Below are 24929 nucleotides of genomic sequence, written 5' to 3' on the forward strand. Positions count from 1 at the left end.
GCAGCACATGTTGGCCAGTGGGATCCCAGGCAGTGGATCCCAGCGAACATCACATCATCTTGCTCGTGCCAGGGTCTCGGCTCTGTGCCCAGAGCTCTGGATTTTGCAAAGTCCTCTGTGCCTGGGGATCCCAGGGCTCCAGGGGGGATCCCTCACACAGGGCACAGGGACACTGGGGCCATCACCTGGAGCCCTGCCAGACACAGTCCTCAGCATGACTGGGGTGTCCCTGGGGCGTTCCTGGGGCTGGCAGCTGTGGCAGCTGCTCCACCAAGCATGCCCTGCCCTGCAGCTGGCGGGGACGTTGGCGCTCCAAGGAGGACCCAAGAGCTGGGAAACAAACCCTGTAGCCAAGAACCTGACACGGTGCCTGTGAGGAGCGTTCGGAAGGGAGCTGAGGCTGCAGGGCCCTGAGGATGGAATTTGTTGTCATAGAATCTTAGAATCCCAGACTGGTCTGGGTTGGAAGGGACCCCAAGGATCACAGAGCTCCAACCCCCCTGCCACAGGCAGGGACACCAACCTCCAGGCCTGGAGCTACACAAGGGTGCCCAGGGCCCCATCCAACCTGGCCTTGAACACCCCCAGGGATGGGGCACCCACCCCCTCTCTGGGCAGCCTGTTCCAGCCCCTCACCACTCTCTCTGTAAAAAACTTCCCCCTAATATCTCCTCTAAACCTTCCTTCCTCCAGCTTCACTCCATCCCCCTTGTCCTGCCATTATCTACCCTTTGAACAAGCTGATTCCCCTCCTGTTCCTCTGCTCCCTTCAGGGACTGGAAGGCTGCAATGAGGTCCCCCCACAGCCTTCTCTTCTCCAGGCTGAACCAGCCCAGCTCCCTCAGCCTCTCTCTGTAGGGGAGCTGCTCCAGCCCTCTGAGCATCCTTGTGGCTCCTCTGACCCCTCTCCAACAGTTCCACATCCTTCTTGTATTGGGGGTCCCAGATCCGGGGTTGTTTCAGCTGTGCACGGCTCTAGCCCAGGCTGGAGGCTGCAGCTGAGGTCTGACAAACTCAGCACTCCCAGACAGGTACCACAGCTGCCCGGCAGGCAGGGATATGGTGTCTCCAACCATCAGGCACCGCAGCACCCTGACCTCCCCCGCAGCAGCGACCTGACCCCCGTGTGGGATTTCTCAGCCATTCGTCCCCAGTTCGTGCCCCTCCTGAGGGGCTGGAGCAGTAACCAGGTCCCAGCATCCTCCAGCTGCCCTGACCCCCGTTCCCGGCGCTGGCCACAAACAGCATCTCTGCTCCCCGGGCTCCATCCTCACCCTGCGCCTGCAGCTCCGGCCACACGGTGGGACGGTGTGTGGTGACACACAGAGCCACCACCGCAGGCAGCGCTCGGAGCCCCTCGGCCCAGCGCAGCGGTTGGGAAAACACCCGTGGATCCCGGAGGGTGGTTCTGGGGGCGGGATGAGCCGGCGAGGCGGCCCCGCAGCCGGCCGGGGTACCTGCCAAACCGACCCCCCCGCCCCGCAGCTCGGCCACCGGCGGGGACGCGGGTGTCACCCCCCCCCCCTCCGCCCCCCCCCTGCCGTGTGCGGGCAGCGGCGGCGGGGCCGGGCGGGATGCGGCAAGCGGGGCGGGGCCGGTGCGGGGCCCGGTGGAGGCGGAGCTGGAGCTGAGCCGCGGGCCCGCCCCGCCCCGCCGCCCGCAGCTCCGCGGCCCTCACGCCCGCCCGCGTCGGTGGAGGATGGTGGCGGCGGCCCGGGGCGCTGCCTGCGCCCGCCGCGGAGCGCTGCTGCTGCTGCTGACCGCCCTCGGGGCCTGCCGCCTGCGCCTCGCCCGCGCCGGTGAGTGCGCCGCCGTGTCCCCCCCTTCCCCCGTGTCTGTGTGTCCCCCCTTCCCCCTGTCTGTGTGTCCCCCCTTTCCCCGCCCTGTGTCCCCCCTCCCCCCGTGTCTGTGTGTCCCCCCTCCCCCCGTGTCTGTGTGTCCCCCTCCCCCCGTGTCTGTGTGTCCCCCTCCCCCCGTGTCTGTGTGTCCCCCCCTTCCCCGTGTCTGTGTGTCCCCCCTCCCCCCGTGTCTGTGTGTCCCCCCTCCCCCGTGTCTGTGTGTCCCCCTCCCCCCGTGTCTGTGTGTCCCCCCTTTCCCCGCCCTGTGTCCCCCCTCCCCCCGTGTCTGTGTCCCCCCTTTCCCCGCCCTGTGTCCCCCCTCCCCCCGTGTCTGTGTGTCCCCCTCCCCCCGTGTCTGTGTGTCCCCCCTTTCCCGCCCTGTGTCCCCCTTCCCCCCGTGTCTGTGTGTCCTCCCTCCCCCCGTGTCTGTGTGTCCTCCCTCCTCCGCGGATGCTCGTGTCCCCCTCCCAAGGGACCCGCGGCCCCCTCGCCACAGCGACCCCGCTGCGGCTGCCCCGTGTGTCCCCCCCCCCCCCAACCCCGCTCCCTCCCCCGCGAGGGCTCAGCATCCCTGGGTCCTCGGGGCTGGGGCAGCGGGTCCCCACCCCTCCCCGCGGCCGCCCCACCCAGCGCCCGTGGGGGTCCGGGAAGCTGCGTGGGTTAGGGGGGCCGCTCAGCATCCATCCCTCGAGCAGCGTGGTCGCGAAAGCAAAGTGGAAACCGGCCCGTGGGCTGCCTCCCCCAGCCCCGCAGCCCCCCAGGGCTTGTCCCCCTCCGGAGCAGCCGGCTCCCAGGCAGGCCCCGCAGCGCTCCCCGGGGCCGGGCAGTGCCGCGCCATCGCCCTGCCCGCTGCCCGCTGCAGGCAGGGACCCTGCCCGCGGGGGGCGTGGGCTCAGCGCCGGGGCCCCAGCAGCGGGTTGGGGTGGCGGGAGGTGCCCCCTGACAAGGGGCAGCGGGGCACAGAACGGCCCTATGCTCTGGTGTTCGTGCTGCACCTTGATTGAGGAAGGGATCGAACCCCCAGCTCAAATCAAGCTGCTGTGGTGAGCGAGCATCTCGGGGATGGGGGGGGGGGCTGGAGCACCCTGTGAGCTCACCTGCCTGGGCTCGGTCCCTCGAGGGGGGGGGCAGCCCCAGCAGCATCGTCACACTGTGCGACACAGACATTCCTGCTCTCTCCCGGGGCAGGAAAACCCGGGGAGCTGTCGTTTCCCTCCCAGCAGCACCACCTTCGGCCTGCTTTCCGCTTTCTTAAGAGTTCTTGGGGGGGTGAGGGGGGTGGGGGGTGTAGGGTTTGCTTTTGGCGTGTATTTTCTTAGCTTTGGGGGTCTAGGTTAGCGCAGTTCCCCTCCCAGTGGGGCTGGCGCTGGCTGTGTGCCACGTCCCCTCGCTTTGTGCCCACCGTTGGGGCTGCAACGGGCACAAACATCCCCCCCCCCCCTCCAAATCCCTCCCCCATCCCAAAATCCAAGCGTTGCTGCCCGCAGGGAAACCCGGAGCTGCCAGGACAGCGTGTCTCCGGGCAGGTGCTTTCCGCCTGGCTGGCTGCAGGCGCCGGGGGAGCGCCTCCTGCTCCCAGCATTGTTTGCAGAGCCAATCTTGCTCTCCCTGCGCTGGCTCAGCAGAGGGGCGGGTGCCGGGCAGGCTGCTTGGGAGGGAGGGAGGGAGGGCCAGGAGGTGCGATGTGTTTTTTCCACAGCTCCCAGCGGTTCAAAACATCCGGGGCTCGCCGTGCTGGGAGCTGGAGGCAGAGGTGAGGGATGCTCCTGGGCTCTCTCCCTCCTCCCCGCACACCCGGCTGGCCTGGCTGGGGGTTGCTGGGGACACGGGCTGCAATGTGAGGAGGGAGATGTGGGTGGCTCAGGTGCAGCCACTGGTGATCCGGCACAATCTCCTCTGAATTTAAGAGGTTGAGGGAGCTAAACTGGTCTGGCCGTGCTCACTGGCCTGTGTGCTGGTGCTGGGAGGGTGGGAGGTAGCGGTTTTCCCTTCCCTTCCCTTCCCTTCCCTTCCCTTCCCTTCCCTTCCCTTCCCTTCCCTTCCCTTCCCTTCCCTTCCCTTCCCTTCCCTTCCCTTCCCTTCCCTTCCCTTCCCTTCCCTTCCCTTCCCTTCCCTTCCCTTCCCTTCCCTTCCCTTCCCTTCCCTTCCCTTCCCTTCCCTTCCCTTCCCTTCCCTTCCCTTCCCTTCCCTTCCCTTCCCTTCCCTTCCCTTCCCGTGCCAGGGGTCTGGCTCAACCAGCAGCACCTTCTCCAGCTTAGAGCACACTCCCCAATGGGCTTGGGGTGGGGGGCTCAGCCTCTTTCCCCCAGGTGAAGGCTGGGGAGGGTTTCTTTGCACTGTTTCCAATCATGTCATAGTGGTCACAGAGGTGCTGAGGGCAGCATCCCACTGCTGGGAGGTGGGGTTTGCATGAAACTCCCCTTCCCTTGTGGGCAGCTCTGGGCTGGTTTCTCCGGGGGATCCCTGGGGTGGCTGGAGGAGCATCCTTGGGATGCTGTGCAGGGAAAGGAGTCACTGTCCTTCCCCTGAGGCCTTCCACCCCACATGCAGTGGGACAGGGGAAATGTCTGTTTCTTCCCATTTTATGCTTTCCCTTCCTGGGCAGATGGACAGAGCTCTGCTTGCTCTGGGGGCAGCTGCAAGGCGGAGGTGGCAGGGCCAGGGGCAGCTCCCACTCTGTGGGTGCCAGTGAAACTGGCTTCTGGTGAGGAGAGATATGGGGGAGAAGGTCCTGGACCACTGTACCCGCATCCTCCTGCCTCTGTGGCTTCAGCAAAGCTTCTTCAGATGGACTGACATCTCCTCCTCCCCACCTTCATCAGCCAGTGCAGCCCCTGCAGTAGGTGCCATCTCCCAGGATGCAGCAGCCTGTGGCAGGGTGACATCCTCCCCCTGAGGGCTGGTGTGAGCTAGAGGAAGGGCAGCATCTGGCTCTGGAGGTGTTGCAGATGGTGCTTTAGTTTCAGTGGGTGCTCTTTCCTTGTGGTTTCTCCCCACGTGTCTCTATCTGGAGCACCCAGCTTTGGGCAGAACTGCTTCCTCACCTGCTTTCTGGCTGCATTTCTTGGACCATCAGTGACAGTCAGACTTCTCACCCCTTCTTAAGTACTTTGGTTGCCAAATTCAACCTATTATTATTATTATAAACAAAAAAAAAAAGAGATTTTTCCAAATGTGATCATGGGCAAGACCCTCTGCTTTTAATAGCCCTGAAAACCCCAGCCCCATTGCCACAGCCAGCACAGACACCCAGAGCAGCTGTTCAGCATAACACGAGCGGTCCCTCCTAGTCCCAGTGACCCATTTGGGGGTGTGTGAACTGCTGGCTCCCCACTGCCTTTCTCCACCACCCCCCATGCTGCTCCTTGGGGATCTGGGTGGGCCCAGTGGTGCTGGGAACAGCTGCCCCCTGCTCTGGGGCAGTGTGGGAACTGTTCTCTGTGAAGCCCCCCCCCTAGTGCTGGTGCCTGTGCTGCTCCCGTGGCGCTTGCAAGGGGCTCCCAGGATTCTGCCCATGAGGTGAGCAGGGGGTGGTCTCTGAGCCCCCCTGCACTGCATGGGTTGGGCTGCAGAAAGCAGGTATTTCCAGCCCCAGGTTTCTCTGCAGACACAGGGAAGATGCCTGAGTGCCCCAGGAGCAGGGGCAGCGGTGGGCAGTGGTCCCGTTCGGCAGCGTGCAGCCACAGCATCCCTTCAGGTGCCCCCCACAGCTGCATGTTGGGGTGTCCCCTGCTATGCCAGTGCAGACCAACCTCTTCCCGTGTGGCAGCTGGGGGTTGCTCCCAAGTTTAATGTTCCATGGGGTTTTATTTGTGGAGATAAAGCTCTCCCCACCTTCTCGATAGTTGCATTTGCTTGGCTGGCTCCCACCATGAGGAGTGAGCCCTTGTGGGTATGGGGGAGCAGGGACATGGGGTGTGGGTGGCTCTGTGGGTCACTGCCTGGGCCAGCCTTCACCCACAGGCGTATCTGTGGTCCCCATTCCCGATACCACCAGCATCAAGGAAGAGTCTGTGGCAGGGATGCAGTGAGGGCCCCTCCTCAACTTTCACCCCAAACCCACAAGCCCCAGCTGTGCCCTGCGGGGCTCTGGGCAGGACACTGTGGTTGTGAGGCCTGGGAGATGGCTGTGGTTCTGTGGTGCAGCACCAGCCTGTTCACCCCACTGTTCCCCTGGCAGCTCTGCCTGCATTTGGGGTCTCTCAGGGATCTGGAGCAGGATGCTGGCCTGCCATGCCCCGCAGAGTCACCCTCCTCCCTAAGGACCCTGGGGGGGCCAGGGCCCTTCCTGCAGCACAGAGGGGAAGATGAGCCCAGGATGTTTGCCTGGAATGGCTCTTCTGGGCCATGGGGGTATTATGGGATAATCGGCTTAGCTCTGCTGTGTGCTCTACGGGGGTGTGGGGACGGGAGGGGGACAGCACAGTAGGGCCACTGGGGACAGGAGCTCAGTAGTGCTGGGGGGACTAGAGGGATGGTGGGGACATAGGGGTAGGAGGTGTGACAGGGTGGCAGGGGTCCCAGAGATAGGAGGGGTGGCAGGGTGGCAGGGGTGATGGGGACAGGGGAGATACGGGGATGCTTGGAATGACAGCACGGTGGAGGCATTGGGGACAGGAAGGCTGCTGGAGGGTGCTGGGGACAAGAGGAATCAAAGAAGAAGGGTGTTGTGGATTGGAGGGACTGCAGGGTGTCCTGCCAGGGACAGGAGGGGTGACAGGATGGCCTCTCCCCCAGCCACAAGACTCTGTGTCCCCAGGGACAGGAGCTGCCATCGGTCCCACCCCTGCATTAATCCCATCAGCACGGTGCCCCTGAACTTCATCCCTGTGGGGGCTGTGGGCCTGATCCTCCAGGGGTGCAGTGACTCTGCCAGGGCCAGCTGCCCCCCAAAACCCTGGGACACAGCCCCAGTGCTGCTGCCAGTGCCAGGACATCTCCCTTCCTAACCCTGGCCCTCAGCTCTGTGCCCTCTCCTGGGCTCTACCCACTGCTGCTGCTGCAGGGTGACCACAGCGGGCCTGTAATTAGCCATTAGGATACTCAGCTAATTGTAATGGGAAAAAACCAGCCCGTTAAGGGCCTGGGGCACACTTTGAATTGGAGGAAGGAAGTGCAGCCTGAGCAGGTCCTGTCCCTGCCTCTTCCCGGCCTGGAGCAGCACGGGCTGGCTGCCTCCCAAACCAGGGCACCCCGTGTCCTGCTGTGGGGCTCTGAACCTTGTTGGTGGGAGGGGGGTGAAGCCTTTGCAGTGGGGAGATTGGTTCTTTGGTGAGGAGGACCCACCGCTTCGTGTGGGGCACGAGACACACGTCAGCTGGGGGGGCTAGCACGGGTGTCACCGCTCACCGTGACACACAGGTCACCCCAGCTTATGGCCCCTGTTTCCTTCCTGTGGAGAGGAGGTGGCCATGGAGGTGGAGGGAGAAAGGTCAGGAAGGTGCCTGCGCTGCTGAGGACCCCACAGCAGCTCTGCTTTGGGCAGCTCATCGGCTCACATCTGTCAGGGATTATTCCTGAGTGACCCACTAAGCCAGGAGAGCAGCCCCAGTAAAGCTGCCAGCAGCATCACCAACCCCACAGCAGTGACTCTTGGCTTCCTGGCTGGGAAGGAGAGGGTTCCCCTGAGGGTTTCCCTGCCGCTCTTGGGAGGGAGAGAACTGAAACCCAGAAGAAATCTCCAGGTCCAGCTGTTTGGGCACCAGCTACAGCCCATCTCCAGGAGCCCTGGGGTGCTGCATTCATTAGTGATGCCCCTGTTTCCTGGGCTCTCTGTCCCACAGGTCTATTGCTGAGTCAGCACAGGCACAGCCCAGCCAGGGTGGGGTAAAGCAGCCCCAGCTTTCCTGCCTGTGTCTCACCTTGTGTGTCCCCTGGGATGCAGGCTGTCCTCAGGGGTCCCCACTCATTGGAAAGCCACGAGGTTCAGCCCCTATAGCCCCTGGCTGTGTCCCCAAGCCACCACTTCAGGGTGGGAACACCATGGCTGGTGTCCAGTGGACAGTGGGGGCAGGACAGACAGACTTCCCATGCTCCTGCCAGCACCTGGGAGCTACCTGGGGGGGTTCAATCAGCAGAATCATGCTGGTGTGTCTTTACCAAAGGCTGCAGAATGTCTCCCAGCAGTGTGGGATGGCAGTGAGGTGTGGGAGGGTTTGGCCTTAGAGCATCTGTCCCCTGTGGGTGCAGCAGTGCTGCTCCTGAGCTGCCACCTCGGGGTGCTGCTCCCAGTGTGGAGCGTGGGGCTGCTCACTGCCGAGCCCACCCTGGGCTGGGCAGTGCCTTGGGTGCTGGACAGGGGGGAGGTGGGGGCTGCTGCCCTCTGCCCCCTCCCCTCCAGCAGCCATTGGTCTGCAGGGAGAGCTCACCAGGGCCATGGCCTGGCTCTGGTGTGGTTCATGGCACAGACCCTGGCACACAGGTCTTTGTGGATGCTGCCCCACTGGTGGGTCAGTGCCTGGTCAGTGCCAGGAGCAGTGATCTGGACCCAGGCCCTTCCTTGGAGGCTGCTCAGGGCTTTGGGAGGGTCCTTTTTGGGAGCAGAGCTGTAAAGCCCCCAGCACTGCAGGGCACAGCCCCCGTGCCGTGGACACAGCCAGGGTGACCAGTGCTGTGATGCTGGCACAGTGAGGGGCTGGCACCATACTGTGCTGCCTGTTGGGGCATCCCAGAGCACTGTGGGGATGCGAGGAGGGGTCTCCCCTCACTGACAGAGCCACCACACTGTGTACACAGCCTTAGCACACTGTGTCCCCCCAGGGCCAGCCCTGCTGATGCTCTCACAGTGGCACCCACACCTTGACTCTGAGCACCAGCTATTTTGACCCTCATGCTGTAGCAAATCTTGGAGCCCAGAGAGTAAAACAGGAATTTAAAGACACCCAAGCCCTGCCCCTGCCCCAGCCCCAGCCCAGCCCCAGCCCCAGCAGGCTCTGGGCAAATAGGAAGCCCATGGGTATTTGCATGAGCAAAACCTGATCAGAGGGACTGCAGGTGGGTGGCTGGGGCTGCACACAGCAGCAGGGTGCTTCTTGGCAAGAGGTGGCATCAGGGACAGCCTGGGGTCCTTGGCATTGTGGCTGCACCCCCAGCTGAGTGGGGGCCAGTGACACCACGCCAGCGGCAGGTTTGGGCAGATGGCAGCAGGGAAACAGCATCTGGCATCAGGATTTCCTTTTCTTTTACTTTTTTTTTCTGTTTAAAATTGTTTATTCTCTTCCTGAAGCACAGCACATGTGCCTGGAGACAGCCCTGGCGCTACTGGCTGACTCCAGCACAGCGGGGGATGCAGCGTGTCACCCTCTGGATGTGGCACAGCCTCTGCAGGGCTGGAAGGAGGGCAGTGAGCTGGGGCCAGAGCTGGCAGCACCCAGAGGTGGCTGGGCTGGGAGACCACAGGGGTCTCTCTGGGCTTGGTACGTCCCTCCCATGCTGGGGTTTCAAGCTGGTGTTTGCCAGAATGGGTGCCATTCACTGGGGTGTCATTCCCACAGCCCCATCAAGCCAGCTCCCCTTTCCCTGGGGCACGAGCTGCATGGCCATGGCAAGGGGCAGGGACTTCTCTGGCTGGTTCTGGGGTTTGAGTAGCAATGACACAAAATCCCATCCCTAGCAGACAGGAAGGGGCTGCCCAGTGCTCCCCCTTCCCCCAGTCCAGCATTGCAGGAGCCACTGGAGATTTTGGGGTGCTTATAGACAGGTTCTGCTCTAGCATGGGGACAGGTAACGCTGGTGGCTGGGGAAGTGAAGTGTTTGGGGTTGCCAAGGGTTTGGCATCCCCCCAACTCTGGGGAAGCCTGACTCAGCCCCTCCTCACCCCCCATTTCTCCTTGGCGTTGAAGCTGGAGGGGGACAAGGCTCTAGGTGCCCATTATGGTGGCCTTAGGGCTGCAGCAGGGAGCTTCCCTCACAGGTCTCCATCTGCTCTGCCTCACAGCAACATCTGCAGGCCCCTGGCCTGCCTGCACTCCCTCCATCCCTTCCTGGGCTCTGGGCAGGCAGCTCTCCCTGCAGCACCAGCTGGAAGCAGCCAGCAGTGGCCTTTCAGCTGGGTGACCATGCGACGTGGCGTTTCCCATCACTCCTGGGGGGGGACAATGCCAGTCAGACTGGCCTGTGGTGAGAGCACAGAGCAGCTAAGGGGTGTGTGCAGGCAGGGAGGATGCTGCTGGGGGTGTCCCCATGGGCACAACCCTGTCCCCCTGCCCACAGCACAGGGCTGCTGGCACTGCCACACTGATGCTTGGGGACCATCGCCGCTGTGTCAGCTGGGCCAGACCTCGGCTGCCCAGCTGAACCAGACAACCTGGAAGCCAGAACAATGAGCTGTGGTAGCCATGGGTCAGGAAGCCCAGTGGCACGTGGCCTTTCCTGAACAAACCTGCCTCAACAGAAGGCAGACAAGCTCTTTCAGCTGCAAAGGGCTGTCTGGAGGACTGGCACATGCCAGGGCAGCTACAGGAGGGAGTGGGGGGGGGGTGAGAGATGGGTGAGCTGCATGCCGGTGCCAGCATCCCCCTGGTCCCGTGTTCCAGGGTCAGCATTCATGGAGAGCCCCACTTCACCACCCCTGTGTGCAGGAGGGATCTGTCTGCTGCGTTTTGGGGGGCAGGAGTGTGGCAGTGAGGTGGGTGGATGCAGGTGGCAGCTGGGCTCCCTTGGGGGCTGCTGGAGCCGCGGCAGCGTGGCGCTGGCTGGGGCTGTGATGCCCGTGGCTGTGCCCGGGCAGGGGCAGTAGGGCAGGGAGCCTGGCAGAGCTCAGCACTGCCAGTGGGTGTCCATCCCATCAGCGAGTGCAGTGGGAGTGTTGGTGAGTCTGGGGCACCTGCCTGGGCCACCCCAAATATCCAGCCAGCTCAGCCCAAAGCCGTGTCGCTGGGTGCAGGGGCAGCAAGGCTGGGGGCTTCCAGCCTTCTGCTGCGGGCTGGGAGCTCGATCCCTGCCCCAGGGTGGCTGCAGGGCAGAGGGAAGCAAGACCTCGGGGTTTGGGGTGGGGTGTGGGGGTGTCACACTCCTGCCTGGGGCTGGCTCCAGCCCTTCATAGCCAGGAGCAGATTGCAGAGCCAGGGCAGGCTCAGCCAGTGCCAGCTGACAGGGGGAGCTGTGGGAGGGCAGGCAGGCTGCAGGCAGGTCCCACAGCGGGTGCTGCATCACCTGGCTGGAGGAGGAGGAGGAGGAGGAGTGACCTTGGAGTGGGACTGGCAGATGCTGTGCTGCTGCTAAGGGTCTGCTCTGCCTTTGCCCACAGGTACCCCCAGCAGCAGCTGTGCCCCAGCTCGCAGAGGCTCAACGTGGCAGTGTGGACACTTGCCCCCCCTCTTCCCCAGACACCCTGATATCCCCCCACACCAGGGTGGCCTCATGCCTGTGCTGCTGCATGGGGCAGCCCCCCAGCCCTGGGGCAGCCCACTCCACACAGGCAGAGCCGAGCTCCACAGCCACTCAGGACGGCTGTGCCTGCTGCCCAGTGAGCTCTGCCAGCTCATGCTGCTGGCACCAGTGCCAGTCAGCCAGCAGGCTGGGCGTTGGCGTTGCCAGTGCACAGACCATGAGCACTCAGACAAGTGCTCAGGGCTAATTAATTACCCTCTTACGTTAACTTTTCTCTGTGTACCTGAGGCAGTGACACAGCAGGGCAGGTCCTGCCTTCCTCGACACCCTGATGCCCTCCCTTGGGTTACTGTGGGGTTTTTCACCTGTATGCTTTGGCATGAGTACTGAACAAACAATAGCCCTGTGCCCTGCCCAGCCATGGCCAGATGCTGCTGGACCCTCTGACGGCTGGAGGGGCACAGCCACATCCTCTGCTGCAGGCACTCTGCATCCCAGATGCCTGGCACTCTGTCCCCAGGGTGGGTCCTTGGGACAGGGGTTGTTTTGCTGGGCTTTCCCCCTCAGATCACCAGCCTGGGGGTGTGTGTGTGCACCTTGGAGCTTGCCTGCCAGCATTTCCTCCTGTGCACAGGGCTGTTCCTGCTCCCACGCGTCTCTGGCTCATGCTCACCCACTGTTTGTCTTTCCGTGCTGGCTGCACATGTTCTGCTCACCTGCTCAGCTCCTGCCTGCATTTCTGCCTTCCCCAGTGCTGCTGGCTTGTCCCAGTCCCAAGCCCTGTTGAATGGGTTGCTCTGGTTGCATTGAGCTAGGCTCAGTGCCCACCTGCATGGGATGCTGACACTGTGGCAGCCTTGGTGGCACCAGTTGGACAGAGCATCCTCCCCTCACACCCCCAGCACACCCAGGCTGCGGTGTCCTGGCTGTCCTGCAGCTGGTGCTGGCTTTGGACCCCATGTTCCTGCATGTTCACCTCACCTCACTGTGTCCCACAGGCCTGGCTGTGCTGCCCTTCCATGTCCCTGTACCTCGGGACCAGCTTGGGTCCCTCCTCCCCATCCCACCCATGGCCAGGCCCCATCCTGCCCAGCAGCCAGTGGGGCTGGCCATGCTGGGCTGCACTGATGCCAAGCAGGGAGCATGCCTGGGTGTGGGGGGGTGGGTTGAGGTCCCAGATCCCCTCAGACAGCCCCACTGGAGCAGAGGCCAGACCAGGGAGCTGCAGGGGGGCAGCATGGCTGTGGCACGGCCACTGCTGGGGTGGAAATGGGACCCCCGTGCTGCACCAGCCCCAGCACCCACCTTGGGGTGGGTGTGCAAGGACAGGGAGCCCATGCCCAGGGGAAGGCAAAGAGAGGTGGGGAGGTTCAGGTACACCCCAAGACAGAAGCTGGACCCCACCACCTGCTGCCAGAGCGTTGGGGCGGGGTGGCACTGGCCACCCAGGGCACATTGTGGGCGTACAGGGCTGGGGCAGAGAGAGGTGTGGGGGTGTGGGTGGCAGCCCCTTGGGTCTGAGATGATTCCAGGATGACCTGGCCTGGCATGGAGGTGCTGGGCTTTGGGGGGGGGGGTCAAAGAGTGGCCGAGCATGCTGCCCACACCCAAGATCTGTGCGCTAACCACACATTGATTACACATGGGGAGCTTAATGAGATCAGAGCCTGCTTGTCTCGCTCCTAATCCCAGCCCGTGACAGCTGGGCGAGCACAGCTCGTTCCTCAAACACAGATAATGGCGGTTTATATATTCCAGGCTGGGGTTTATCTCACTGGTTGCTGGGCACTGGCTCAGGGCTGGGTACCCCACCCCCATTGCTCCTGCTGTCCTGAGGTGGCCCCCGGGGGTCTTGCTGAGGGTCCTGCCAGGGTCTTGTGGTGCTGGTTGGCTGCAGGTGCTGGGTGCCCTGTGCAAGAGCAGCTTCCAGCAGGGCCTGTTTGGGGGGGGGACATGTGTCCCTGGGTCTGTGGCACTGGCAGGGGGGTCTGGTGTGTCCCCACCCTGGGGGCTGGGCAGTGCCAGAACCTTCTCCTGCGCCAAACAGCCGTGTGTTTTGCCTGGTTTATGAATTTAAAGTGAAGAGGCCTCAGAGCAACCCTGGGGCAAGCACAGTGGGCAGCCAGTCCCAGGCCCCAGCACAGCCAGTCCCAGGCCCCGGCACAGCCAGTCCCAGGCCCCAGCACAGCCAGACCCAGGCCCCGGTATAGCCAGTCCCAGGCCCCGGCATAGCCAGTCACAGGCCTGAGCACAGCCAGTCCCAGGCCCCGGCACAGCCAGTCCCAGGCCCCGGTATAGCCAGACCCAGGCCCCGGTATAGCCAGTCCCAGGCCCCGGCATAGCCAGTCCCAGGCCCGGGCACAACCAGTCCCAGGCCCCAGCATAGCCAGGCCCAGGCCCCGGGCACAGCCAGTCCCAGGCCCCGGCACAGCCAGACCCAGGCCCCGGCACAGCCAGTCCCAGGCCCGGGCACAGCCAGTCGCAAGCCCCGGGCATAGCCAGTCCCAGGCCCTGGCATAGCCAGTCCCAGGCCCCAGCATAGCCAGTCCCAGGCCTGGGCACAGCCAGACCCAGGCCCTGGGCACAGCCAGTCCCAGGCCCCGGCATAGCCAGGCCCAGGCCCAGGCAGTCTCAGGCCCCGGGCACAGCCAGTCCCAGGCCCGGGCACAGCCAGTCGCAAGCCCCGGGCATAGCCAGGCCCAGGCCCCGGCATAGCCAGTCCCAGGCCCCAGCATAGCCAGTCCCAGGCCTGGGCACAGCCAGACCCAGGCCCCGGCATAGCCAGTCCCAGGCCCTGGGCACAGCCAGTCCCAGGCCCCAGTATAGCCAGTCCCAGGCCCTGAGCACAGCCAGTCCCAGGCCCCAGCATAGCCAGTCCCAGGCCCTGGACACAGCCAGTCCCAGGCCTGGGCATAGCCAGTCTCAGGCCTGGGCACAGCCAGTCCCAGGCCCTGGGCACAGCCAGTCGCAGGCCGGTGCTCAGATGCCTTCACACTCTCCCATTAACCAGGAATCCTTCCCTGCACTGTCCCCAGGGAGCAAACCTGGCTCATGCCAGCATGGGGGGTGTCACATGCAGGCAGACACCCTGAGCAACCCCCTTTGGTGCCGCTGTACCCATGGAGGGGGGGGTTGTCAGCCACCCCTAACTAACTGCAGCTGCCAGAGACACCCCTGCAGCCAAAGCAGAGTGTGGGGGCTGCGATGCCCTGAGGGTGCAGTGGGGAGGGGTCCAGGCAGGGTCAGGGGCCATTGGCAGTACTTGCACCCTCCGGTGAGACGTTTCAGGTTGAAGCATGCAAAGGGGTGTTTGTTAAGCAGCACACAACCTTCCCAGTGGAAAAAAAATACCCTTGGTTAAAGCATCTGCTTACAAGTGAAATAAAAGGTTATCTGCCCTTCTCCCTGGTTGAACACTGTGTTTCTTCAGCCTTTCACCCACCACAGCTTCAAGGCCTCTGATCATTCTTCCCGTTCCTCTCCACATCCTGGTTTGCATCGTCCCTGAGGTTCAGTACCAAGCAGACACCCCACCCCAGCTCAACCCCAGTGGCCTTGGGCAGACCTGGGTAACCTGCTGTGCGTGGGTGTTCATTTGGAGTGGCGACCTGCTCAGCACCTGCACCCTCACAGGGGAGCAGAGCGGCCACAGTGGTGCTGGAGCCACATCCTGGCATCTCCATCCTGTGCCAGGACCCTCCGCTACACAGCACCCCCCTGCCCTGCTCGCCCCCGCTGTGCTGCAGGGATGGGTTAGGATGAGTCCCCAAATTTGAGGTGTCCCTTCCTGTGGGGTGCTTGGTGCCTGGGGCTGTCACTGGGGAGGTTCCTGGGCTCCATCAGAAAAGGGGTGGCAGCAGGGACAGGGAGGGGATTGTCCCTCTGCTCTGCCCTCCCCAGCTGGAGTCCTGTGTCCAGAGCTGGGGCCCCAGTACAAGAGAGATGTGGGGCTGTTGGAGAGGGGTCAGAGGAGCCACGGAGATGCTCAGAGGGCTGGAGCAGCTCCCCTATGGAGAGAGGCTGAGGGAGCTGGGCTGGCTCAGCCTGGAGAAGAGAAGGCTGTGGGGGGACCTCATTGCAGCCTCCCAGTGCCTGAAGGGAGCAGAGGAACAGGAGGGGAATCAGCTTGTTAAAGGGCAGAGACTGGCAGGACAAGGGGGATGGAGTGAAGCTGAAGGAGGGAAGGGTGAGATGAGATGAGATATTAGGGGGAAGTTTTTTACAGAGTGATGAGGGGCTGGAACAGGCTGCCCAGAGAGTGGGTGGGTGCCCCATCCCTGGGGGTGTTCAGGGCCAGGTTGGATGGGGCCCTGGGCAACCTTGTGTAGCTCCAGGCCTGGAGGTTGGTGTCCCTGCCTGTGGCAGGGGGTTGGAGCTCTGTGATCCTTGGGGTCCCTTCCAACCCAGACCAGTCTGGGATTCTATGGTCCCCCAGGAGGGACATGCAGATGGAAGGTGCTTTGCCTGTAGCATCGTGTGGGCAGCCAAGGGTGACAGAGTGGCTTGGCCTGGAATGGTGCTGGGAGGCGGTACCTGCCATGGCACATCACTGGGCTGGGGGCAGCCAGGCCGGGCCCTGCTCTGGTGAGGGCCCCCAGCAACACTCTCCTGTGCTTTTGCTAACAGCCAGGACCCCAGAGCGTCCCTGCAGCCCCATGCTGCCAGTAAGACCCACGTGCTGGCCCTGCACACCACTGTCCCAGCTCCCTGCATCTCTGTGCACGGTTTGTCACCATGGCCTGATCTCAGGACTGGGCTCTGCACAGGACCTGGGGAATTTCTGGGTCCCCAGGAGGTGCTGCTGGCTTGAGCAAAGAACCGGGGCTGCTCTTGGCATGTTGGGGCTGGGTGAGGTCAGAGCATGGGGGCTCATATGCCGGTGCCAAGGTAGTGGAGCAGTCTCCATGTCTGAGACGGGCACAAGATGCCCCATAAAGCTGCAGAGGAGGTTTGGGCTGTGCTGTGTTGCTGGGGGAGGAGTGGATCCCACCAGTTTCTCCTGTCATGATGTCAAAGGGAGGGAAACCAAAGCTGCTACCACCTGTGATGACCTGTCACAGCCATGCTGAGGCTTTGGGGGGGGTTTTGTTTGACAGCTGCCACACAGGCAGCAGTTTGTGTTGGCTGGATATCAGCTGCCAGCCTGCTCGGCCACTGCCTGAGTGGTGTGGGGCTGGAGGCCCTTGCTGCTGCTGACTCTGTGGGACTTGGGGTACCCTGCATCACATGGGGATTTGGGGTGTTCCAGGGGATGGTGGCACCCTGGGGCTTGGTGTCCCATGTGGGAGGACAGATGCTGCTACAGCCAGCAGCCTTGCACAGGTCATAAAACAACAGGATATCTTGAGTTGGAAGGGAGCTGTAAGAATCAACAGGGCCAACTCTCAGGTCATTAGAGCAGGTGTTTAATTGGAGTCAGGAAGAGCTTTGCAAGGGCAGAGTAGAGCCAGGGGCAGTGCTGGTGAAGCACACCCACACCCTCACCTGCTGAGGGGCCTGCCCCTGGAGGGCTCGGGGCAGCTGGGTCCCATACCAAGGGCAGACAGCATTTGACCCCTGTTCTCCAGCTGACCTGTCTCCTCCTGTCCCCACAGCAGCCTCATGTCCCCGGAGCCTGGACTGTGCCCTGCAGCGCCGGGAGTTCTGCCCGCCGGGCTCGGGCGCCTGTGGCCCCTGCCTGCCCCCCTTCCAGGAGGACAGCCATGGGCGATGTGTCCAGAAGCAGCTCTCACCCAGTGGTAGGTGCATCCTCCTTTCAGTGGGCCCTTCTGCAACACCCTGCCCTGCCTGCAAACCTGCCCCACACTTCTGTGGTCCAGGAGGTTCCCATGCTTGGGGGCAGCCTTCCACCCCAACAGCACCCCTCCTCCTCATCCTCTGGCTTCTCCTCTCCGTGGCAACCATGGGGACTGCAGCTCTGCTCCCAGTAATCCCAAGATGCGTCTTACCACGCTTGTGGGGTGGTTTTGGGACTGGCCAGACCTGCCCCTGCTCCTTGTGCATCCTCTTGCAGCCATGCTGGTGACCACGCTGGACCTGCCAGCACCAAGGGGTGCTGAGGATGGGAGGGGCCTGGGTGGCTGCAGGGGCACTTTGAGCCCTGCCTGGCTGCTCTGGGGTGGGGTCTTTTTGGAGCAGGGGACGTGGCCACACAGTCCAGTCTTTGCAAGAACAGGGTAGCAGCTTCCAATGCACAAAGCTGTGACTCGTGCAGACCCCATGGCTGAGGCAAATGGGTGTCCAGAGCCTTCCCCACCCCAGGGCTGAGCTGTGTTTGGGATCTCACTGCCTGGTTGCCGTTGGTTTGAGGGGTCAGGCTGTGGTTTGGGGCTGCTGGGTGATGCCCCATCCCTGCCAGGAGGGCTGGAATTGGCAGCACCAGGTAGGAGCCCTGCACAAGGCACCAAGGGCTGCGCTGGGTGTTACTCCCCAGCTCTTTTCCAAGGGAGCCCTGGGGCTACAGCAGCCTGGAGAGGCTGCGCTGTGCCAGTGGGCAGAGATGGGCAGAGCCTCCCTAGGGAGCAGCAGCCTTGCACAGGGCTCTCCTGCCTGGTGCTGCAGTGGGGAGGGTGCTCAGTGCCTGTGCACCCTGGTTTGACTGCACAGAGGGTGCTGGGGCTTGAGCATGGGCATTTTTTAGGGTGACCCTTAACTCTTGGTGCAGCATGGAAAATTGTAGGCAGAGCTGTTTCTGTGCCCCCCACCTCATGGGGTTTTATTGCAGAGTCAGGGAGCAGGCAAATTAGGGCTGTAATTACAGCTCCACCCAGTTATCTTTGCTTTAACTGAAGTGGAGCATGGGGAAGGTGTAGGGGCCTGGCTGTGCCCCTGCACACTGCTCCAGGGGAGCACCTGGGTGCGGGGGCTCTCAAGCACCTCTCAACCACCTCCATGCCTGCTGCAAGGTGCATCAGCATCTTCCTCCCACCTGCCCTTCTCTGCCTGTTCTTCGCTCCTGCTGCCCCCAAAGCCCTCTTGCTCAGGGGATGTTGCCTTTTTCATGGCAGGCAGAGCCTGTGGTCGCTCCTGGAACCCATCCTCCTGCCAGCAGTGCTGCCCAACCCCACGCCAAGGTCTGGGGAGCTTCATAGAGTGGGGAGGACAAGCACTGGCAGGACCCAAGAGAGGCAGCCCCCCCTCCCACCTGAGCTGCTGCCTGCATGGAGGGGTCCTCTGGGCTTTTGCAGGGGTTGCTTTGCTTCCAGTTCTCATGTCTTGGGCATGTTCAGGGTCTCAGTGGAGTGCAGCCAGAGCTCCTCTTCGCTGCTGGCTCAGCCCGTGTTTGCAGCATGTTGAGGGATGGCAGAGCCCTCTCATGATGAGGCTGCCAGAGCCTCATCAGCCTTCTGGAAGGATGGATCACCCCTGAAATAAGAGGGGAGACACCCAAAACGTGGCCCTGGCTCTGTGCAGCCCTTTGCCTCTCAGGCAGAGGGGCTGGGCTGCACTGAAAGGGGGGGGGACGGGCAGTGAGTGACGAGGCAGTAGAGGGATGAGGTCCAGACTGCCACAGTTTCCACATCCGTGGGCACCAAATGGCTTTAGCTGTTGTTTGTGGGTTATTTTTCTATGTGAAGTCTTGAAAGCAAATCCCCCTCTCAGATGGGCTGCACATGCACCCACGTCTCCATGGCAACCCCACTCTGTGCAGGCTTCTGCAGGGCTGTGCAGCCAGGGTGGCATCCTCACGTGGCTTCAGCAGAGGGCTCTGGGACCACAGTCACATCCTCTGCTGACTTCTCTGGGGCTGAGGCAGTGTCCTCTCCCAGCTTTGTCAGGGTGATCCTCTGAGAAGATTTGGGAAGGAGTGAGTCCATCCCAGGGTCTCAAGGCCACCAGCTTTTGGCAGCAAAAGTGTGGGTGCAGAGGAAGACAAGGGTGGGGGTGGCTCCCCTCCCAAATCTGCTGCTTTAGCATATGGGGGAGCAGCAATATCCCAAGGAGGCCTAGCTCCTTTTGGCAGGGAGGCACCAATTTTTTCCTTGATTTCTTTTGCATCTGACCTGTCCCTTGGTGCAGCAGCAGCACCCAGCTGCCTGGTGCAACCGAGGAACTCTGCAAGGATGCAGAGAGGCTGTGAGAGCTGCATGTGGGGGGAGATGCAATGCAAACAGGGGGCTGTCACAGCTCTGGGGTGCCTAGCCCCTTTAAAAGGGCTGCCCACACGGCTCTGCTCTGCTGTGTGGGCAGCCCCTTTAAAGGGTTTGGCATCCTAGACCCACCTACAGCTGCCAGTATTGTGGATCCTGGAATCCCTGCTGCCACTGTGCTCGCTGCTGCACCAGACCATGACTGGTTGTGGCTCCTGGCAGGAGTGTGGGCAGCAGCTGGGGCTTTTCTCCTCTCACCTGCAGGCAGGCAGGTGCCAAGAGCAGCTTTTTGGGGTGAAACATAGCATTTTGGGGTCTCAGGAGGGTGGTGCACATGAATGGTGATGGCATGCAGGGGTGGCTCAGCATACCCAGCACAGCTCCAGCGTGGAGATGAGATGGGATGTGCAGGACCTCAGGGCATGGTGCATCCTGCAGCCCCCACAGCTGCCTGCACAGTGCTCTCAGCCCCCACAATGCTGCCAGCACCACAGTGCTGTGATGGGTTTGTGTGATGGGCTTTGGGCTGGTGGGTCCTGTCCCTGCTCCTGCTTGACCCTGCCACCATGGAGCCAGGACTGAGCCCTGACAGGCTGTGGGAAGTACTTTGGGAAGTGGGGAAAAGAAGCTTGTGGGGCCAAGAATTCCTGCTGCTTGGGTGCTTGTGCTGCCGGCAGCCAGGAGGGCATCAGCCATCCTGGGGCAGCACCACAGAAACCAGTAGATTTGTAGGAATTTTGTGCCCTCCTGTGGTCACTGCCAACAGCAGGTTTCCTCCTCCTGGGACAGAAGCCACACATGTCCCTTCTTGCTCTGTGATATCCCCAGCCCCTCAGCGTAACTGGGGACATCCAGGGTTGAGCCCTGGAGACCCCCCGGGGAGGGCAAAGCCCCAGACTGGGGCCAGACTGGGGAGGGCGGCTGGGCTGGGGTGTCAGGCTGTGCCCTCCCAGCTGCCATGAGAGGGCACCCGTGCCCTGTGTGTGCCCTAGGGCACCCTGTGCTCGCTGCAGGGGGGGCTGGGGGCCCTCTGGGAGACCCCTATCTTTGCTCCTCCGGCAGCAAGAACCAGGGCTGGGAGCAGGCGGGCAGGAATTGGGGATCAGCCCCTGTTCCCTGGAGAGCAGCCCTGGGCTGGCCTGTCACCCAGCTGCAGTACTGGCAGGGACCAGCCATGGGTGCCCTGCTGACACTGCCCGGGACACATTGGGAGTTGGGGGGGTGGCAGATGTGGAAACCTCCACTGCCAGGCTTGGGCACAGTGGGGTTTGGCACTGGAACTGGTGGTAAAGCTGAGTCCCCTGCCTTGGCCCTGGGCACAGCCCCAGACTGGCACCATGTGGGCAGGCACCGCTGCTGTGTGCCAGGGGATGGGCATACCCAGGGCAAGTGAGTCCTGACAGCTCCTGCATATGGCAGGAGGCTGGGGGGTGCTGACTGAGGACATGGGGGCCAGAGCCAGCTGCTCCTCCTGCATTTCACTGTCCCCTGAGTGATGCTGAGCCCCAGGCAGCTGAGGGCCCTTTGTGCCCAGCCATTGTGGTTTATTTCCAAACACCAGGGGCAAGGACAGGTTCCAGAAGAGCCAGAGTTGGTAGAACCTTGACGTGTCCTGGGACTGAGCTGCTGTTAGCACCTCACCTCTGGAAGCTTTGATTCACCCCTCCTGTTCCCACCAGGGCAGCCCGAATGCAGCAGTGCCAGGGCAGAGGGAGCTGGGACAGGGACAGGGCCTAGTCCTGCCCTTGGAGCTGAGCTTAGTCCTGGTGAGCATCAGCTGGGCTCTGCTCAGCGAGCCTGAGGATAGCAGCTCCACTCCTCCTCATGCTGTCACACTGGAGATGGGCACCCCCAGGCCTGGGTGGGGGTCCCTGCCTGTGCCCCACGCCACAGGGGCACCCAGTCCTTTGTGGTTCCTGTGTGTGTAGTGCTAGGGCACAGGCTGGGGCAGCCACCCATGAAATGCCCAGCCAGCCCCTTGGGGGACACCTGGTGGTCCTACATCAATGAGACACCCTGACCCCCCTCCCCAAAGAGGCTGCATCTTGCTGGGTGCTGGGCAAACACTGTCCTCTCAGCCAGAGTGAGGGTTCTCAACTGGAGAGCCCTGGACAAGCCCTACTCTGGGGTGGCTCCAACCCTTAGGGCCATACAGGGTAACTTGGAGGGACAACCAGCATCCAGATGTTTGACCAGGCCCTGCTGCCTGCTGCAGATCTGCAGTTCACCCTGCCAGAGCTGCCCCTTGCACCCACAGCAGCGGGGTGGCTGTAGGGTGTCTCTCATGGTCCAGCCCCTGTCCCTTCACAGGGCTGTTGTGTCCCCTGGCTCAGGGACATGGGGCAGGTCCTGAGCAGCCAGCAGCCTGCCCGCTCCTCAGGGCTCTGCAGGACCACTGGCTCTGGCACATGGGCAGCTGCAGCCACTGGTGCTCTGCAGCCTCCAGCCTTTGTGGGGTAAAAAGCATCCCAAAAAGCAGTCAGGACACGTGCAGATCCTGGGTCTTGCTTCTGGGACCACTGGTGTGTCAGAGGGCTGCATCCAAGCAGGGCTGGACTCCAGGCCACCAACATCTGCTCCTGCTGGAATGTGAGCCCCTTCTCAGGGTGGTGCTGGGTCCAGCACAGGGCTGGGCATGCAGCCACATCCCAGGGTGCCCATCTGATGCCCACTCTCTCTTGGCACAGGGCGGGCGTCTGTTCCCAGCGTGGAGGACGAGATCGATTTCTTGGCAGACGTGCTGGCCAGGCAGGAGGCTCCTCGTGCCCACCCGCTGCGGGATGCCAAGCCCAGGAGTAAGAACCTGCTCCCCTGCTCCCACCACTCTCTGCAGCGGTGCCAGGGATGCTGTTGCAGCCCAAGCCTGAACCCCAGGCTGGTCTGCCCTCCAGTACTGCTCTGCTCACGGCTCTACCTTCTCCTGCAGCCACCCCAGTGCCCACCAGCGGCAGGCAGCCCGTGGCCAGTGGGTTGAGAGAGGGGTTTCTGCAGCGGGGTCCTGCCAGTGGCAAGGCAGCTGCCACCCTCCCCACCTCCACCACCGTCACAGTCCAGAAATACCCAGTGGAGGCATCCCCCATCCCTTCAAATGATGACGTGGTGCTCGGTGAGACCCCAGGGGCGGGTTGTGGGAGGGGGTTTCACATCCTCGCTGGGGATGTGTGGGCTAGTGGCACTGTGCCACCAGCCTCACCCACTGTCCTGCTGGCCTCACCCCTTGCCCCTCTGTCCCCCCATCCACCTCTGCAGGGCTGATTGTGGTGTGCACAGTGGCTGGGATCTCAGCGCTGATCGTGGCTGCGGTCTGCTGGTGCAGGTGAGCCAGGGGGCTGCTGGCACCAGCCAGTCCATGGGACCTCCTTCCTGTGTGTCATGGGCACACACTGGGGCTTGGAGGAGAGGCAATAGCTGCCCTTGCCAGCCTGCCTGCACATGTGCCACTGGGATAGGGCAGTGGGGCTGGAGGACAGTGGTGGGACACCCCCACGCCAGGCACAGGCTCCTGGGAGCAGGCATCATCGCTGTGGCACGGGGTGTGACACTGCCAGTGGGTGCAGGTGGCTGAGCCTGGGGATGCCACCTGTCCTGGGTGTCATTGCAGGGAACAGGGATGTGGATGGGAGGGCTGAGACCCTTGGGGGGTTGCTGGCTGCCATATGGGCTCATCCACAATGCCAGTGGCTCCAGTTGACCACTCTCCTCTCCCCTGGCAGGCTGCAGAAGGAGGTCAGGCTGGCGCAGAAGGCCGACTACTCAGCACAGCGAGTGGCCAGTCCCCTGCCCTATGACAAGATCTCGGTAAGGCACCCACATCCCTCCTGGATGGGTGTTTGGTGCTTGGGCCAGGAGTGTGCTCTGCTCAAGGGACTCCTGCCAGGGTGGGGGGGACACCCATCAGCTGGGCTAGGGGCTCTCTGCAGTCCTGCCTTCACAACTGTCCTTGCTCACTCCACAGCCCGGGGACAAGACGCTGGCTCAGAGTGCCCAGATGTACCACTACCAGCATCAAAAGCAGCAGATGCTGTCCATGGAGAAGTAAGTGGGCCCCGCAGCAGGGAACAGACCTGGTTGCTGGTCAGTGCCCTGCCATTAACTGGGGTTCCCTTAATCATCCCCCTGGCCTTCACACCCTCCTCCCTTCATCCTCTCCCCCCCAGGCATAAAGAAGAGCCCAAGCTGCCAGACTCGGCGTCCTCAGACGAGGAGAATGAGGATGGAGACTTCACCGTGTATGAATGCCCCGGGCTGGCTCCGGTATGGTGGGAGAGGGGCAGCGAGGGGGCACCCCGGGGTGTCTCCTTTAATACATCCTTCACTAGACTCCGAGAGGGCCCGACCCCTCTGGTCCCCCCCCATGCGCCCTGACCCCACTTGCAGGTCTCCAGTGGGCAAGAGCACGTCGGGGAGTGGGGGGGGGGTCACTCCCGTGGCCCTGGGAGTGCAGAGCTGGAGCTGCCCGTGGCAGACCCAACCCCCCAGGACCCTGGGCACCTCGGGGTTTTTGGGCACCCGGACGGGGAGGGGGGGGGAGCTCGTCTCGGAGTTCTCTAGACCAGGGACTTGAGACCCCTCAAAGCCCGGGTGGAATTTGGTGGCTGGCGGGAGACCGCGGGGAAGGGCAGCTCCTAACAGTCCTGGGTACAAAGAACACAAAGAGACCCGACCGGAGCCTTTCACATGGTAATGGTGCGGAGCCCGGCCATCAGGCTCCAGATTAAGGGTCATCATTAGGTCTTTACAGGCCCATTAAAGGGCACTTGATGGTAGGCAGTCCGTCTGGGCAAGGAACCCCTTTTCTGCAACACCTCACCCACCACCCCAGCCTTGGGGTCCGGTCCTTTGGTCCCCAGTCTGGGCAAGGGATGCCATTCCTGCCAACCAGGCTGGGGGTCCTGGCCTGGGTCCTCAGCAAGGCTTGAGGGGTCCCATCCCATCGGGGCTGTGGGTCTTCCATCCCATCATCCCATCCCAACATCCCCATCCACTCCTGGCGGGGAGAGAGAGAGCGTTTCGGGGGGGGGGGGGACATGGGGGTCCTGGTGTGTGTCCCATGAGGTCACCCCCATCCTCCCTGCTGGGCTGGGCTTCGGATTCAAACCCCTTGGAACAGGGAGGCTCAACTGAGCTCCTGCCTTTTCCTTCTCCCCTTCCCGCTCCCTCCACCACCGGCAGACCGGAGAAATGGAAGTGAGGAACCCGCTGTTTGACGACTCCTCCTTACACCCCTCCAACCCCAAGTCACACCAGTAACCCCCCTCCTCTCCTCTCCTCTCCTCTGCTCGAGCTTGCTACGGACTGTACGCCCAGCGCCGGAGCCCAGCGGGGCGGCCGCACCGGAGGGGCACCCGTGGCCGGGAGAAGGGGCCAGACCCTGCTCTGCCAGACTGTTCAACACCTGCCCAATAAACACCCACTAACAGCTATGGGAGGGGGGGGATCGCCCCCATTTTCAGCGTCCTTGTCCTCTTTGCTGCTGTCATTGCGTTCCTGCCTTGCCCTTTGCTCACTGCTCTTGGATAGGAGGGGGGGCAGCTGCTGCCTTGGCACACAGACTGGGGGAGGGGGGGGGAGCTGCAAGTGCTGTCTCTGCATTTGGCTTTGAGGAGGGGGCTGCTGCCCTGGCTGTGGCTGTGCTGATGCAACAGCAGCTGGGAAAAGGCTGGAAAGGGGG

General features: G+C 62.8%; 1 protein-coding gene across 1 annotated transcript; it reads left to right on the top strand.

The window, feature by feature from the left end:
• Positions 1–1699: 1699 nt before the first annotated feature.
• On the top strand, positions 1700–24665 carry NPDC1 (neural proliferation, differentiation and control 1; the record flags this gene model as incomplete). The annotated part of the gene is given in 9 exon segments (XM_084272530.1): positions 1700–1799; positions 16763–16906; positions 21946–22053; positions 22185–22364; positions 22508–22574; positions 22972–23170; positions 23172–23293; positions 23416–23512; positions 24431–24665. Coding segments are annotated over 9 exon segments (1095 nt in total). The 3' UTR covers positions 24509–24665.
• Between the last annotated feature and the right edge of the window lie 264 nt (positions 24666–24929).

Source organism: Gallinula chloropus, assembly GCF_964237585.1.
Source record: "Gallinula chloropus genome assembly, chromosome: 18".
Lineage (NCBI taxonomy): Eukaryota > Metazoa > Chordata > Aves > Gruiformes > Rallidae > Gallinula > Gallinula chloropus.